Genomic DNA, 15,399 nt, shown 5'->3' on the forward strand with positions numbered 1-15,399 from the left:
GTTGCTGGCTACCGCACTTCCCCATCAGGTAGGTTGTGGTCGTCGGCGAGCCGTGTTTCAAGTGTTTCAGGCATTTCAGGCTTATGTTTCAAGTGTTTTATCTGGATGTTGCAAAAGTATATCTGAGATGTTGCATTGCAATGACAATATACGCATGTGGCAAGCATATGTTTTTAAGTTTTTCAAGAGTTTCAGACGTATGTTGCAGACCTTGTTTGGATATTATCGAATTCACCTCAATCCACATGTATTGGGGTGGAAGTTAGTTCAAGTTCCACTTCAACACATATGGATTGATTCGAATCTGACTAGATCCAAACAAAGCCTCAAGTGTTTCATCTGGATGTTGCAAAAGTAGATCTGAGTGTTGCATATACATGCATGTTGCAAGGGTACGTTTTCAAGTGTTTCTGGTGTTTCATACATATGTTGTAAGTGTTTCATCTGGATGTTGTATTTGTTTTGTAATGGCTACACACGTGTTTTTCAAGTGTTTTAGACGTATCTTGCAACTGTTCTAGCTGTTTCGGATGTATATTGCAAGTGTTTCATCTGGGTGCTGCAAAAGTAGATCTAGGGTTGCACATATTGCAACGAAACCCACCTAGTGCAGCCGCCTGCTACGGCTGCTAGGGCACCGTGCATGCACGTGGGAAGCGGAGGAGGATAGAGGCAGGGGCGCGGCGCGTGAGGTCCTAGGCGCGTGAAACGGGAGTTGCTGGGGCGTCGTGCATGCACCGGGCGCGGGAAGCGGAGGGGAATGGGCATGCAGCCCCACGTGCATGCGGGCGCTGGAAGTAGAGGGCGTGCGGGTGTCTGGACAGGAGGCGCGGAGGTTCCCGCGTGTGCGCGACACGCATGAAATGGAGCAGTAGCGCCAGCGTCCAAACGCAAGCGTCTCTCCGGACGTCCGGGCGCTAGCCACGCCCATAGAGGAACCTCGTCTACACATCAACAAAATAATTTCAAGCCACATGTGAACATAAAAAAATGAGTAACCTGTAATCAAATTCAGACCCAAACTCGAAAATCTCTGAAAAAAGAAACAGACACCACACACACAGGGGGGTTGTAAAAAAAGCAGTAATCGTCAAAAGCATTTGGACGGGCATCTACCAACTGATCACTTTGATCAGCACTCAGCAGCAGCATCCTTTAATTTTGTCAGATAGTGGAGAAGGTCGACGAGGGAAGGAGCTGGACGGATGGATCACGATCACGACGACGGGGTGCAGTTGACGGTGCCGCAGCCGCAGGTGTGGGGCGTGAAGGCGCAGGTGCCGAAGGGCTTGCCGGGGAGGTCGCAGTCGATGGCGTAGCAGCAGCTGGTGTCCACGCAGCTGCTCGTGTTGGACGACGAGCAGCACCGGCACCCTTGGCACAGCTCGAACGGCTCGTACGACACCGCCGTCGCCGCCGCTGGCAGCTCGGACGACGATGGCCGGTACACCACGCTTTTCACCGGAACGTACTCCTCTGATGCTGATGCTGATGGTCTTCTGCTGGACTGCTTGCTGCCGCTGCCTCCTGCTTGTTTACGTTTACTCAGGAGTCAGGGCAGGGGATTAGAACTGAATCAAGAACACATTATACATGCATGATGATCCAAGCGAATCCATGCAGCCATGAATGAGCTAGCGATCGGCTTGTTTAAATTTTTAATAAATCTACTGTAGGGGTGCGAACCCCTCCAGTTTCCATCAAAATGGACATACGGCGGCCACCAGATGGACAGTCGATTGGTTGTATGCATAACTCATGCAGAGACCGAAATAAAATTCCTTAAAAAAAACAGATGGACAGTCGATTGGTACGAACCTTGAGCTTGGAGGGAGAGGGATAGGAGGAGGAGCAGGATGAGGGAGTTGATGGGAGCACCACGATTAGCCATGGCAAATGGGTTTGCTTTGCTTTGGCGAGGGAAGCTAGGAAGAAATTGAGGCCGGGGCTAAACGCACTGCCAGTACTAAAATGGTTTGGCCGAGCAACACGTTGCTTGAAGTGAAGGCTCACTGTACTCCCATGATGTGTCTTTAGACTCTGAAGATACCGAAGCTATGTGTGAAAGTTGAGTGCTCTAGGAAGGTAGGAAGGAAGCGTCTGGGAACTGCAAAATTCTTCTTCAGAGGTTCCTTATATTGGAAAAAGGTTCGAGAGCTGAAGAAATCTGTGCAGCCGCTGAGCAATCCACACCGACCGAACAAATGTTGTGCGTGCCAGTTCATGAAAACGACTGACATTTCTCTGTCAAATAAAGGGAATATGGACTAATATTGAACTACTTTTTTCACACTTACGCATTAGTACATGTCACTAGCAGTGACACGACACCCCTACCAAACCAAACGCGCCCAAAAGACAAAAAAAAAAAAAATCCAAGGAGCACAGAAATAGTGAGCGAGATAACCCAAAGATGCGTCTGCAAGACCTTCGTCGTCAGACCATTGTATTTGAACGAACACGTATTGTGTCACTAGCTTAGTATACCACACGGATTATATATTGTACTTATATAAATAAATTAGAAAGCACATTATTATATCCTTTTCTGTCCACATCGTTGCTCTATTCCTTTGAGTCACGGATTGTGACTAAGGATGAAAACGGAAAGGAAATATCCCGAACCGAGCCGTATCGTTTTCTATATTTGACCCAAACGAATTCGTATTTTCGGACAAAATACGGAATACTAAATTTGAAATCGAATCAAATTCGGTTTAGACTTTGTTCGACCGATTTCTAATTTTCTACATTTTATTCGGAGTCTTCAATATTCTAAATTCGGTTCGAACCGAATTTGATCCGGCACGCAAAGAAGGATAGCAGTACAGCCCGGCTCACGCACGCGGGTGCTCCGAACCAAAACCGTCAGGCGTCACGACGCAGGCAGGCAGTTTGGTTGGTGTTGGTGCACCGCCTGGGCCGGCCTGGCGGGCCGCAGTGACGTGGACAGATGCCATTCGGTCCCACTCCTGCTTGGATTCGATACTTCCAGGCGCCAGATGTGCAGTGCAGTGGCCTTTGCCGGCTCGTATAGATAACTGATTTATTTAATTATGTTTATTATCCGTTCTGCTTACCTTTATCTTTCTTTTTAATTAAAAGACAATATAAATTACGGTAATAATATGCGATTCAACAACCTATATCATATTCACGCGCGTCTATATATCTATATATATATATATATATATATATATATATATATATATATATATATATATATATATATATATACGGAGAGTATATTCAGTAGCTAGCTATAGAATAATTTATTTTGTAGCCACCTCCATTTACGATATTTTTTATACTTAATTTACGATAAAGTGAATACATTTGTACGATAATTATGTTATTATAACACATGGGGATATTTATCGTAACATTATAGTAAACCACCTAGTAAGGAGTTACTATAATCATGTAAATTAGCATAATAATTATCATAACTCAAAGTGACTATCTTATTCTGTAACAAGTTACAGAGCAGTAGTTCTATATATATATATATATATATATATATATATATATATATATATATATATATATATATATATATATATATATATATGGGGAAATTCCTTTCTACTCTCGCTTGTAGCTACTCCTGCCTGCGATTCTAGCTAACGGGCCGATGCACTGTTCTTCTAAAACCACGTAAAGTATGCCCACCCAAGCCCAAGACTCTTTTCAAGTCATCCGGCCAAATGGATACATGGCATAGAAAAACCCGTTAAGAACTGTCGATCCTAGTTTTACGTCCTTATATATAATCAACCATCCAGCACGCAAACTTATAGGACAATAACAATGAGGGGGAAGAGGACGCTGAGGAGGACAATGAGGAAGAAAAAGACATGGAAAGTGATCCTGACATTATGGATAATGCTGATGAACTGTAGACGTTCATGTTCTGTTAATTGCTTATTCTAGACTTGTTATGTATTTGGTCGTGCACTTGTTTAATGCTATGCACTTGAACTAGATCATGCACTTGTTAGTTGTGAACTTGTTATGTACTTGGTCGTGCACTTGTTTAATGCTATGCACTGTGGGTCGGTATTTCGTATTGAATTTTCGCATACCGACCGTGTTCGACATAATTCCGCTCGAATTGGTTCGTTTCCGAAATTCTAGATATTCCGTAAGTTCGTGTTCGTTTTCGTGTCCGGCTTGTCCGCTTTTGTTTTCATTTTCGTATTTCAAATGTAAAAGTAGAAAACGGTTGAGGAGTTTTTCGACCGAGTTCAACCGTTTCCGTCCTTAATTGTGACACTAGTTTTCCTCGAATACACATGAGCATGCATATCATTGCATTAAGAAGATAGAAGTGTCAAATATACAAGAGTTTCGTCTGCTTTATTAATTATAATTAATTTCCCTAGATAAACTCTTGGTGCAAGCGGTAGAGTCTGACCGCCTGTGACCGGAAGGTCCCGGATTCGAGTCGCGGTCTCCTCACATTGCACCGACAAGGGTAAGGCTTTGCCACTGACACCTTTCCCTAGACCCCGCACAGAGCGGGAGATCTCTACACTTGGTACGTTCTTTTTTTTAACTCTTTGGTCATATATAATAATATATATTTGTATACAAACGGAGCATAGCTGGACGTGCCCACCTGCCGGTATTTAAGGATGTTGTAGGCGACGTGCGCAATTCTTAGACTTCCCAAATCTAAGATTTAACTTGTACGTGTTATCTACTATACCTAAATAAGAGAAGCTAACTATAGAATTTTCCTACAATTTCGTGAAGCTACGTCACCTATATACACTTCTACCTCCCATGAGTAATCATCTCGGTCACCCTCTTTAGCTTCCACCAGGCTATAGGTAACTGACGATAGTGCGAAAAAACAGTGCCACCAGCCCACCGTACCACTAGGCCATCAAGAGCAGAAATGCTATACAACATATATGTGTTTTAACACTAAAAAAACACATAGATTTTTTTTATATCTATGATACGTAGGGCCCATATATTGCTTGTGATCTGCGCGTCAGCAACTAGTGGGATAAGATGCTCATCCGGACATCTGGCCCCTCCGGCCACGGGCCATTCCACAGCGGATTTGATACAGACTGTGCATTCAGCGAACCAGGCAACGCCGCCAGAGCTCTGGTACGGACGGCTGCAGGACCAAAACCGCTGTGATCTTGTGATTTGTTTTTCTATAGAAAAAATTTGTTTCCTGTGATCTATGATTTGTGGATCTGTAATCTTATGATTTGTGATTGTCTGGAGATAGAAGAAGGCTAGAAGTAGAAGGAGGATGGAGGTTGTTGGATCTTAATTCTATGGTGTCAAAAAATTCATATGTTGAAACTACATAAAACACATAGTTGTTGAATAGACAGACATCAAGAGTCCTTTGTCTTGGTACCTGATGCGACAAAGCTGAAACGCATATGGCCTTTTAGCCTTCCCACGCTATATGCTTATATGGCCCCGTTCGCTGGTCTGAAACCTGAAACTGGCTGGTTTTGTGAGAGAGAAATACTGTAGCGGATGGTTGATGAATAGTGTGCTGAGGGGGATCATACCAGCGAACACGCCCATATCTCTCCATAGGCGGGCAGGGCGCAGATCCTCCCTCGGTGGTTGATGATGGTGGCCTCCTGCGGGCGAACAGCAGCGGTGACCCCCACGAAGCGAGCCGGGCCGCAGGTGCAGAGGCGCGGCAAGTTGCAGGTGCTCGCAGCGGCCACCATGCAGCGAGCGATGGAGAAGGCCACGGCGGGATCGTGGGTGGCGACGCGTGCGGGAGGCGCATAGGTCCGAAGCATGTCTGTTCGGTGGCGGGTGGAGGAAACTTCATCTATTCAGATGAAGGTCGACGGTGCGGGCGAACGCGAGGAGGCAGACACAGCGTCGGTGGAGAAAGCCAAAACACCGAACGAGAGAGCCTAACCCAATCTCATCATTCTTTTGTTGCTAAGGCCCAATCTCAGCATTGTGTTGAGAAGCTCACAATTTTTACACGCGTTTAGTTGGATGCCTTCATCTTTGCATATACATCCATTTATTACGAGAGGAAAACACTGCCGAGGGGGGCAGTGTTTTTATCGAGATATACATCCATTTATAGAGATATACACTGTTTTATCGGATCTAAAAAATATTCTAAGACGAGGGTACTTAATTCTACATGAAGACCGGTGTAATAATACTCAATTTAATAGTTTCTCAGTCTGACATGTTCTCTCCTATCTATGTAATGCTACAAATTTTCCGCAGTAACGCGCGGGGTATCATCTAGTTCTTTCATAGGGAGATGGCATGCCCAAATCTTAGTCTTTCAAGAGTATCTGTGTCTGTGTCCATACAGCGAAATTCGCAAAAATTAATAATGATAATATACATAGTTCCCTTCGTTATCAAATGCAGCCTGGGAAAACTGACGCTTAATATAATTCGGCAAGGTCTAACGTACATGGTACGTCTGTTTTTTTTTTGGGTAATGTGAATGTGATTGCGTTGCGATCGAGATGGCAGCCAGCAGCGGCAACGACTACGCCTTGAGAGGGCACTGAAGATTTTTTTTCCCTCGGCCCATTCTGCCAGGTACAATCCCAGACCAGACGCATACTTTTGGAGATCCAACTTGTGAGGGCCTCCTCCGATCCGGTCTCAGCGAACGGGAGAGAAAGAGAGGCCAACGGGTATGCGGATTTTAGAGGTACATATGGGCCAGATGTGGCTGGTTTGGTCATCCAGATTTAGAGTCTGAGATCTATTTCCTTTTATTTAATTTGATTTCATTTGAAAAAAAGAAAAGCTTCCAAAGCAACTGAGCGAGTGGGTTTTGAGAAATATGTACGAATCGAAACTTCTACACATTTGGATTCGCCAGGAATGGATCAGATGCTGAGCCACTTTTTCTGGCGCATTGCGTTCCTTGAGCTTCTTATAAGCCGTTGCCTGTTGTGTCTGACATGGAGGGCACTCTTCAATACACTATCTAGAGCAACTCCAAGAGTCTCTGCTAGAGCGTTAGAGCATCTCTAAGAGACTCTCTGTATCCTTTCTAAATGCTAGGAATAGAGATTTTGGTGAAAAACTATCCTCCAACAGCTTATCTAAATGGTCATCCAAATATAACCATCTTATATTCCGGATTTTTCGCTAGCAAAAAATAGAAGACGAGAATGACTCTCTAGAGTGCGCATGAGATATAGAAAAACTGTTGGAAAGTGAAAATATATAGAAAGCGATTTTTATGCAAATGACTCTCCAAATGGTGATTTAGAGTGAGATTTAGAAATGCTCTTGGAGATGCTCTTATCTTTATATCTTTGCTTGGAGAGCCATTTAATAAACATTCTCTTTGTATATGAGTATATCTCTCGGCTTCAATTCACTTCTCAACTTTTATCCTCTGTATATATACTCCGATAGAAGTCGAGAGCGAGAATGGCGGTTTTGGAGAGCGAAAAAGTGGACAGTAGTCTAGAGAGTCTATTGAAGCATGTTTTTATTTGTTTTTTAAATTTTGTGATATATAGAGAGCCCTCATAAGATGCTCTTAGATAATGCCTTGGAAACATCGAAGAGAAGTTCTATAAACTTTTGTTAAAATGGCATGCAATTTTTCTTTGCCAGTATATAGAAAAGCATGGACCGTTACACAAGGGTATATATAGGCTAATAAAGGATGAAGTGATATCATTAGATTTTGTTTTTGGAAATGTTCTTTTTTTTTTGGTTAAATATTTAAAATTGTTGAGTTCTACTTCTTCACTCATAAGCTTTTGTGAGGCTTAACTAATAAAACGGCCAATGATATATTTTCTGAAACAATTCTCAGTGAACTCAAATTAATTTACTCATGCACGATTGGTTTAGGTCGGCTTCCATATTTTCCATCTTTATCAAGTTCACAACAGATATATAGGATATTTACCATTTTTGTTGCAGTCAAATTTCCATCAATTTTGTACACGTAATTAAAATTGAGTATGTGTCCTGTGATTTATTTTGATTTTAATAAAATTTAAAATAGACCAAGTCCAGATAAAATTCAACAGATTAAAAGAGGAGCAAAGACCCATGCAAGTTCGTTTGTCATGTCCCATAGATCACCAAATATTTTGTCCCCTACGCTTTGTATCGAAGATATCATATTGTAAAAAAACTTTCATATCCAAACCTTCATCCACTACGGGAGACACGCTCTTTGCCGAGTGCTCGGAGCTTTGCCGAGTGTCGAAACACGGGTACTCGGCAAAGAGACAGTTTGCCGAGTGCCGCACTTAGTAAAGGCCGTCTTTGCCGAGTGTCAAACACTCGGCAAAGAGTGACACTCGGCAAACGTCCTATTTACCAAGTGTCAGGCACTCGACAAAGAACAACCCTTGGAAAAATACCTCAGGCGACGCTGGTGGCCCCTCCGTCATCCTTTGCCGAGTGCTGGCCGTTAGCACTCGGCAAACGTGCTGTCTTTGCCGAGTGCTGCAAGCCTGGCACTCGGCAAATATGTTCCTTTGCCGAGTGCCAAGTGCGACACTCAGCAAAGTATTTTTATTTTTTTTATTTTTATTTTTAAATTTTTTCTGTGGCATTTATACAGTACCTAGAAGCACATGTTCCAATTTAGAACTTTTCTATGACTTTTTGGTATATTTTTTTAATTTTTTATGTTTACTTGAATTTTTCTCGAAAAAGTAAATTTGAACTGCAGGTGTATGAAATATTAGAATTTAGCAATTCAAAAAATGGTATTCATGTTTTTGAGTGTATTTTGAGGCCATGTGCAGGGACATTCGTGAAATTTCGAACATTTGTTTCACGAAACATGACCACCAACTTGTTAAAAAAGTGTTTTTTAATTATATAAAATGCAAACGAAGTCCGAAAATCACGAAACTTGTCGAGGTGTCGTGTCATCGCATGTAGAGGTTGTGGTAAAAAATTTAGAAGTTTTCGAGCAAGTTGTGACGTACGATACCTAACACCCAGACATCTCCACATGTGATCACAACTTGTCACAACTTGCTCTTGAAAACTTCTAAATTTTTTACCACAACCTCTACATGCGATGACACGACACCTCGACAAGTTTCGTGATTTTCGAACTTCGTTTGCATTTTATATAATTAAAAAACACTTTTTTAACAAGTTGGTGGTCATGTTTCGTGAAACGAATGTTCGAAATTTCACGAATGTTCCTGCACACGGCCTCAAAATACACTAAAAAACATGAATACCATTTTTTTAATCGCTAAATTCTAATATTTCATGCACCTGTAGTTCAAATTTACTTTTTCGAGAAAAATTCAAGTAAACATAAACAATTAAAAAAATATACCAAAAAGTCATAGAAAAGTTCCAAATTGGAACATGTGCTTCTAGGTACTGTATAAATACCACAGAAAAAATTTGAAAACAAAAATAAAAAAAAATACTTTGCCGAGTGTCGCAATTGGCACTCGACAAAGGAACCTCTTTGTCAAGTGCCAGGCTTGCAGCACTCGGCAAAGATTTTTCAGAAATTTTTTTTATTCTTTCCGATTCAAAGAACGCTGAATTTCTTTGCCGAGTGCCCGCATCTCGGCACTCGGCAAAGAGCCGACCCACTTAACCCTAGCGGGCCGGCCGCGGCCCGCTCCCCCTCTCTCTCCCTCTCACTGCCGCGTGCGCCCGGCCCCGCCCCGCCGCCGCGCGACCACCGGCACCGCCCCGCTCCGCCGCCGGACCGCCACCGCAGCCCCGGCCCTGACCCGTCCCCGCTCCGCTGCCGCAGCCAGCCGGCCCCGCCCCGGCCCCGCTCCGCCGCCGCAGCCAGCCAGCCCCGCTCCGCCGCCAGACCGCCATCGCCGCTCCGCCGCCGCAGCCAGCCGGCCCCGCCCTGGCCCCGACCCGGCGCCGCTCGACCGCCGCAGCCGGCCCCGCCCCGGCCCGCCGCGCAGCCTCAGCCCCGACCCGGCCCCGCTCCGCCGTCGCAGCCAGCCGGCCTCGCTCCGCCGCCGGATCGCCGCCGCAGCCCCGTCCCTGACCCGGCCCCGCTCCACCGCCGCAGCCAGCCGGCCCCACCCCAGCCCCGACCCGACGCCGCTCGGCCGCCGCAGCCAGCCCCGCCCCGGCCCTGACCCGGCGCCGCTCGGCCGCCGCAGCCGGCCCCGCCCCGACCCCGACCCGTCGCCGCTCGGCCACCGTAGCTGGCCCCGCTCCGTCGCCGGTGGTGCCCTGCCCGGCTGCCCCCCGCCCCTGACCCGCCGGAGTGGAGGAGAGGAGCAGGGGAGCATAGGAGAGAAGGGAGGTGGAGGAGAGGAGAAGGGAGAAGGAAGAAGGAGAAGGGAGGAGAAGGAGAAGGGAGGAGGAGGAGCCTCGGCCGCCGGCCACGCCCCTCGCCGTTCGTCCCCGCCGTCATCCCCGCCCCTCGCTGGAGACGAAGGTGACCCCGGCACCGCGTCGCCCGACTCCACCGCCACCCAAGGTATAACGCCCCCCAGTTGTCGGCCTTCGTGCGTTGTATGTCATTGATGGCCTTCGTGCCGTATGTGGATGTGTGGGCCTTCGTGCCATACGTGGATGTGTGGGGCTTCATGCCGTATATATGCTGTCGGCCATCGTGCAGGTTTTTTTCTTGCAGGTTTTGGAAACCTCCCCGTATAGGGGAGGTTTTGCCGAAATTTTTAACTTATAATATTATAATTCTTCTTTTGCAGAGCAGGACCCGTCGGAGGGGACCCGGAGTACGTAGGCGACCCCGATCGTCTTCGTCGGCGCTGCGGTCCTGCCTGCACAGCATCGCTTCGCCACTGCCCCGCTAGCCTGACTCCACCGCCACCCTAGGTATGAATAACCTCTCTTCCTTATCGTTGTCGTAGATCGGTGTAACCTAGTTAGGCGTCTCCCGTTCAAAACAGATACGGTTGGAGGTATGCGGATCTTCGCATATCTAAGACCGTATCTGTTTTAGATTGTCCACTTTTTTGGACAGCCCGCGGATGCATAGATGGGGTAGTTTTCATGTTCTGCTTCGATCCGAGACAGAGTTTCGGCACCACCTCCCTATTGTTCTCCAGATACACACTCTCCCTTCCAGGACGTGTATCGGGAGAACAGCGGGGAGGTGCTGCCAAAATTCTATCTCGAATCGGAGTAGAGCATGTAAACTAACCTCATCTATGCATTCACGGGTGGGATTAGGATCTATCCTCACCCATTAGACAGTAGGCACGTCGTTCAGATGCAATTGGTGGTTATATTACTCGCTCATGTATATGCTAGAGGATGGATAACCGTGAGTGGATGTACACGGGCCGCCCAAGTCAGGCTGAAATCACCCCTGAATGGATGGACAAGACCGAGGGTTTCTTGAACCAAGCATTTGGCAAGGCAGCTAATGGAGCGAGAGACACATTCTGTCCCTATAGCGAATGCGGAAACAGGAAAAGAAAAACAAGGAAGATCATGGGGGAACATCGTTGCAAGTATGGATTTACGCCAACTATACCCGGTGGGTGTTCCATGGTGAAGCCCATCGTACTAGAGAGGAGGTGGTGAGACCACGCTTGGAGGCGTTTGATGCTGATGGTGGGGTAGCAGGATGGTTAGGTGACTTCCACGAAGCAACGTTCGCTAAAAGACCTACGGAGGAGGAGGAGGAGAAGGAGGATGAGGAGGAGCCAGAGCCAACCGAAAAGGCGTTCTACCAAATGTTGTCTTCGGCACAGAAGCTCCTACACGAGAAGGCAACGGTTTGTCAACTGGATGCCATTGGACGCCTAATGGGGTTGAAGTCCCAGTACAACATGAGTCCAGCCTGCTTCGATGGTATGTTGGCAGTTATTGGTGGGCTGCTTCCAGAGGGTCATATTCTGCCGAGCAGCTTCTACGAGTCACAGAGACTCCTTCGTGCACTTAAGATGCCGTATGAGCAGATACATTGTTGTCCGAAGGGGTGCGTCCTATTTAGGAAAGATCACAAGGATGCAAAGTACTGTCCAAAGTGTAAATCCTCTAGGTATGTGGAGGTAGACAAAGGTGATGGCCAGAAGGAGTAGCTTGAGATCCCCATGAAAGTCCTACGGCACCTTCCGATCATACCGAGGCTCCAACGGCTATTCATGACCGAGGAGTCCGCGAAACAGATGACATGGCACAAGAATGGCATTCGATACAATCCTGACAAGATGGTATATCCAGCTGATGGTGAAGCATGGAAAAACTTTAATCGCAAGCATCGTGACAAAGATCTTGAGGCCCGTAATGTACGTGTTGCGCTAGCAACGGATGGGTTCAATTCTTATGGAATGATGTTGGCCCCATACACTTGTTGGCCCGTGTTCGCTATCCCTCTCAATCTCCCCCCAGAGTCCTCCTTCAACGGCAAAACATATTCTTGACGTTGATAATTCCTGGACACCCGGGAAACAAAATGGGTGTGTACATGGAGCCTGTTTATGATGAATTGATCAGTGCTTGGAATAAAGGGGTATGGACTTATGATCGAGCTACAAAGAAAAACTTCAAAATGTATGTTTGGTACCGGTACTCCATGCATGACTTCCTGGCATATGGGATATTCAGCGCCTGGTGTGTCCACGGGAAGTTCCCATGCCCGGTATGCAAGACAACACTAGAGTTCATTTGGTTGAAGAAGGGTGGCAAGTTTTTGTCGTTCGACAAGCATCGACAGTTCCTCCCTCTTAACCATGCATTCAGACAAGACACCAAGAACTTCACGAAAGGTGTCAAGGTGACCGACCCTGAACCTCAGAAGATGACTGGTGCCCAGGTTCATGCTCAGATAGATGCTCTTGTGGTCAATCCACAGAAAGATAGTCGAAAGAAAGATAATCCAAAGAAAGATTGCTTTGTGGGATATGGTGTCGAACATATATGGACTCATAAGTTGGGCTTGGAGAGGCTTCCCTATTTTGATGACCTTCTCCTTCCACATAATATAGATATAGTGCACACTGAGAAGAATGTCGCCGAAGCACTTTGGGCAACACTCATGGACATTCCTGACAAGACAAAGGACAACCCTAAGGCCAGAGTGGACCTGGCAACGCTATGCGATAGACCAAAGCTAGAGATGCTGCCTCCAAGAGATGGCAAGCCATGGAAAAGGCCTAAGGCCGATTACGTCTTAGAAAAGAAGCATAGGACGGAAGTGATACAATGGATGCAGACGTTAAAGTTCCCGGATGGGTATGCAGCGAATCTGAGGAGGGGAGCAAACCCAGAGACTGGCCGAGTCTTAGGGATGAAGAGTCATGACTACCACATATGGATTGAGCGGCTTCTTCCATCGATGGTTCGAGGCTACGTCCCTGAGAATGTCTGGAAGGTGCTGGCAGAGTTGAGCTTTTTCTTCCGCCAGCTTTGTGCCAAGGAGATATCTGTGAAAGTGGTTAAGGAGTTGGAAAAAGCGGCACCTCTGTTGCTCTGTAAGTTGGAGAAGATCTTTCCATCTAGCTTTTTCTTGTTGATGCAGCATTTGATTTTGCACTTCCCGTCCGAGGCACGAATGGGGGGGGGGGCATGCAGAACCGTTGGTGCTATCCAATCGAGAGATGTCTAAAGACTATTCGCAAGAAATGTGGAAACAAAGGCAGGATTGAGGCTTCCATTGCTGAGGCATTCATTCATGAGGAGGTGTCAAACTTCACAACAACATACTATAATGAGAACCTTCCTAGTGTGCATAATCCACCCGCTCGGTACAACGAGGACGAAAATGAATCGACCCTTAGCCTTTTCAAAGGGCCACGCGGGAGAGCAAGTGGAGCGACCACAAAGACCTTGAGCTATGAAGAGTGGCGCAAGATCATACGTGTTGACCAACCTTGACGAAGTGGAAACGTATCTGGGGTAAGTTCTCAACGAACTTGTTACATACTCCGTAACTTTTGTACATCCAACAACATTGTTCCTTGTCGGTGCAGAGAATTTTTTGATGAATCATGGCACCATTCAAGGCCACCTTCTGACCATGAACAAGAGACCCATCTTCAACATGGTTCACCTGATTTCATTACATGGTTCCAAAAAAAGGTACCGGCCAACTTAGCTCTTACTAAGTTTGACGTTCCAAGTTGCCTGATTTCATTTCTCTCCTGCTTGAACTTGCAGTGCCAAAGAGATGTGTCTATAAGTGCTGAATTACGACAGGTGGCCAATGGCTTTGGCTATAAGGTCTTGTCATTTAACGCTTATGACATGAATGGATATCGCTTCCACACAACAAGGTACGAGCAGAGTCGTCCCAATCCAAGGACAACGAATACCGGAGTATTTACGCCGGGCACTGATCAGGAGGAGTATTATGGGATAGTTGAAGAAATATACGAGCTCGACTACCGTGGTTCCAAAGCACTTAATCCTGTCATATTCAAATGCCAGTGGTTTGATTCTGCAGTATCGAGAAAGTCCCATCAACTTGGGATAGTCGAAACTCAACAGGATTTCTTCTATCCAGGAGAAGATGTCTATATTGTGGCTCAACAAGCCACACAAGTTTATTATTGTCCATATGCTTGCAAAACCGACCCATGTCTTCAGGGTTGGTATATTGTGCACAAGGTATCATCACACGGTAGATTACCTCGCCCAAACCCTGATGATTACAACTTGAACCCAAACAAGCATGATAGAGAGTTCTATCAACAAGAAGAGGGGCTACCAGGGATGCTTGAGATAGACTTAACCGGAGAGATTGAAATAGAAGCAGACGAGGAATGGGTTGTTGATGAGGACGCTGCAAATGAGGTGCATGATCCGAAGGACTTGGAAATGCTTAACGGACTACGACTAGGCAATGACAACGATGAGGATAAGGCTGTTGAGGATTTGGACAATCTTGATAGTGATGATGATACCTATCGTCCAGATAATCCCGATCATGAAGAATATTAGAAATACATGTAATACTATGTTATTTTGTAATTACATTTTCTTTATTTTGCATCTCTTACTAAGCACGTCTCGTTTATCTGTACTTACTGGTTTACTCTTTTTAATTGCAGGTGATGGGGCCCAGTAGGAGGAGCTGCCCCTCGGTTTACGCCAACCAGAGGGACATGGCGGCAACTGAGGAGGCGGAGGCGTCAGAGAGGCCGAGGAGGCCGAGAGGCAGGCCCAGGCGGGAGCCGTTGACTGACCATGGGCGCAGCTCCTCATGCGACCCTGTGCACGACGATGACCTTCAGCACACGTTGGACGGGGACGGGGGGTCCACGGATGGAGGATGAGGAGGCGGTTCTAGCGACGGAGGACGAGGAGGCAGCGATGGTAGGGGGTTCCACTTCCTCTGGTACATCGAAGCCCTACCAGCGAGGTCCCGCAAAGCTCCTGAAGCGACTGATACCTGTTGAGAGGCGCCCACTGATTGCACCCGAGGGCGATAAGTAAGTAACTTCATATGTTCTTCATTTGATATGTTGA

At 46.4% G+C, this 15,399-nt stretch overlaps 2 protein-coding genes across 2 annotated transcripts; both read right to left on the minus strand.

Moving 5' to 3' along the window:
• Window positions 1-964: 964 nt before the first annotated feature.
• On the minus strand, window positions 965-2,095 carry LOC136509429 (uncharacterized). The gene is made up of 2 exons (XM_066504232.1): window positions 1,819-2,095; window positions 965-1,527 (listed from the first exon to the last, which is right to left on the minus strand). Exons 1-2 carry the CDS (start codon window positions 1,889-1,891, stop codon window positions 1,217-1,219), a joined length of 384 nt encoding a protein of 127 aa, XP_066360329.1. The 5' UTR covers window positions 1,892-2,095; the 3' UTR covers window positions 965-1,216.
• A 7,531-nt stretch (window positions 2,096-9,626) lies between these two features.
• On the minus strand, window positions 9,627-10,247 carry LOC136507070 (dirigent protein 10-like). The gene has a single exon (XM_066501911.1). The coding sequence runs from the start codon at window positions 10,245-10,247 to the stop codon at window positions 9,627-9,629; it is 621 nt and encodes a 206-aa protein (XP_066358008.1).
• Window positions 10,248-15,399: the final 5,152 nt, after the last annotated feature.

This window comes from Miscanthus floridulus, chromosome 15 (assembly GCF_019320115.1).
Source record: "Miscanthus floridulus cultivar M001 chromosome 15, ASM1932011v1, whole genome shotgun sequence".
NCBI classification, from domain to species: Eukaryota; Viridiplantae; Streptophyta; class Magnoliopsida; order Poales; family Poaceae; genus Miscanthus; species Miscanthus floridulus.

What these genes read in the sequence shown, in the direction of transcription:
- LOC136509429 (XM_066504232.1), bottom strand. Translation starts at nt 1,891, where the DNA reads ATGGCTAATCGTGGTGCTCCCATCAACTCCCTCATCCTGCTCCTCCTC. An exon ending in CCTCTCCCTCCAAGCTCAAG is followed by an intron (nt 1,528 to 1,818) that starts GTTCGTACCAAT and finishes GTAAACAAGCAG; the next exon opens with GAGGCAGCGGCAGCAAGCAG.
- LOC136507070 (XM_066501911.1), bottom strand. Translation starts at nt 10,247, where the DNA reads ATGCTCCCCTGCTCCTCTCCTCCACTCCGGCGGGTCAGGGGCGGGGGG.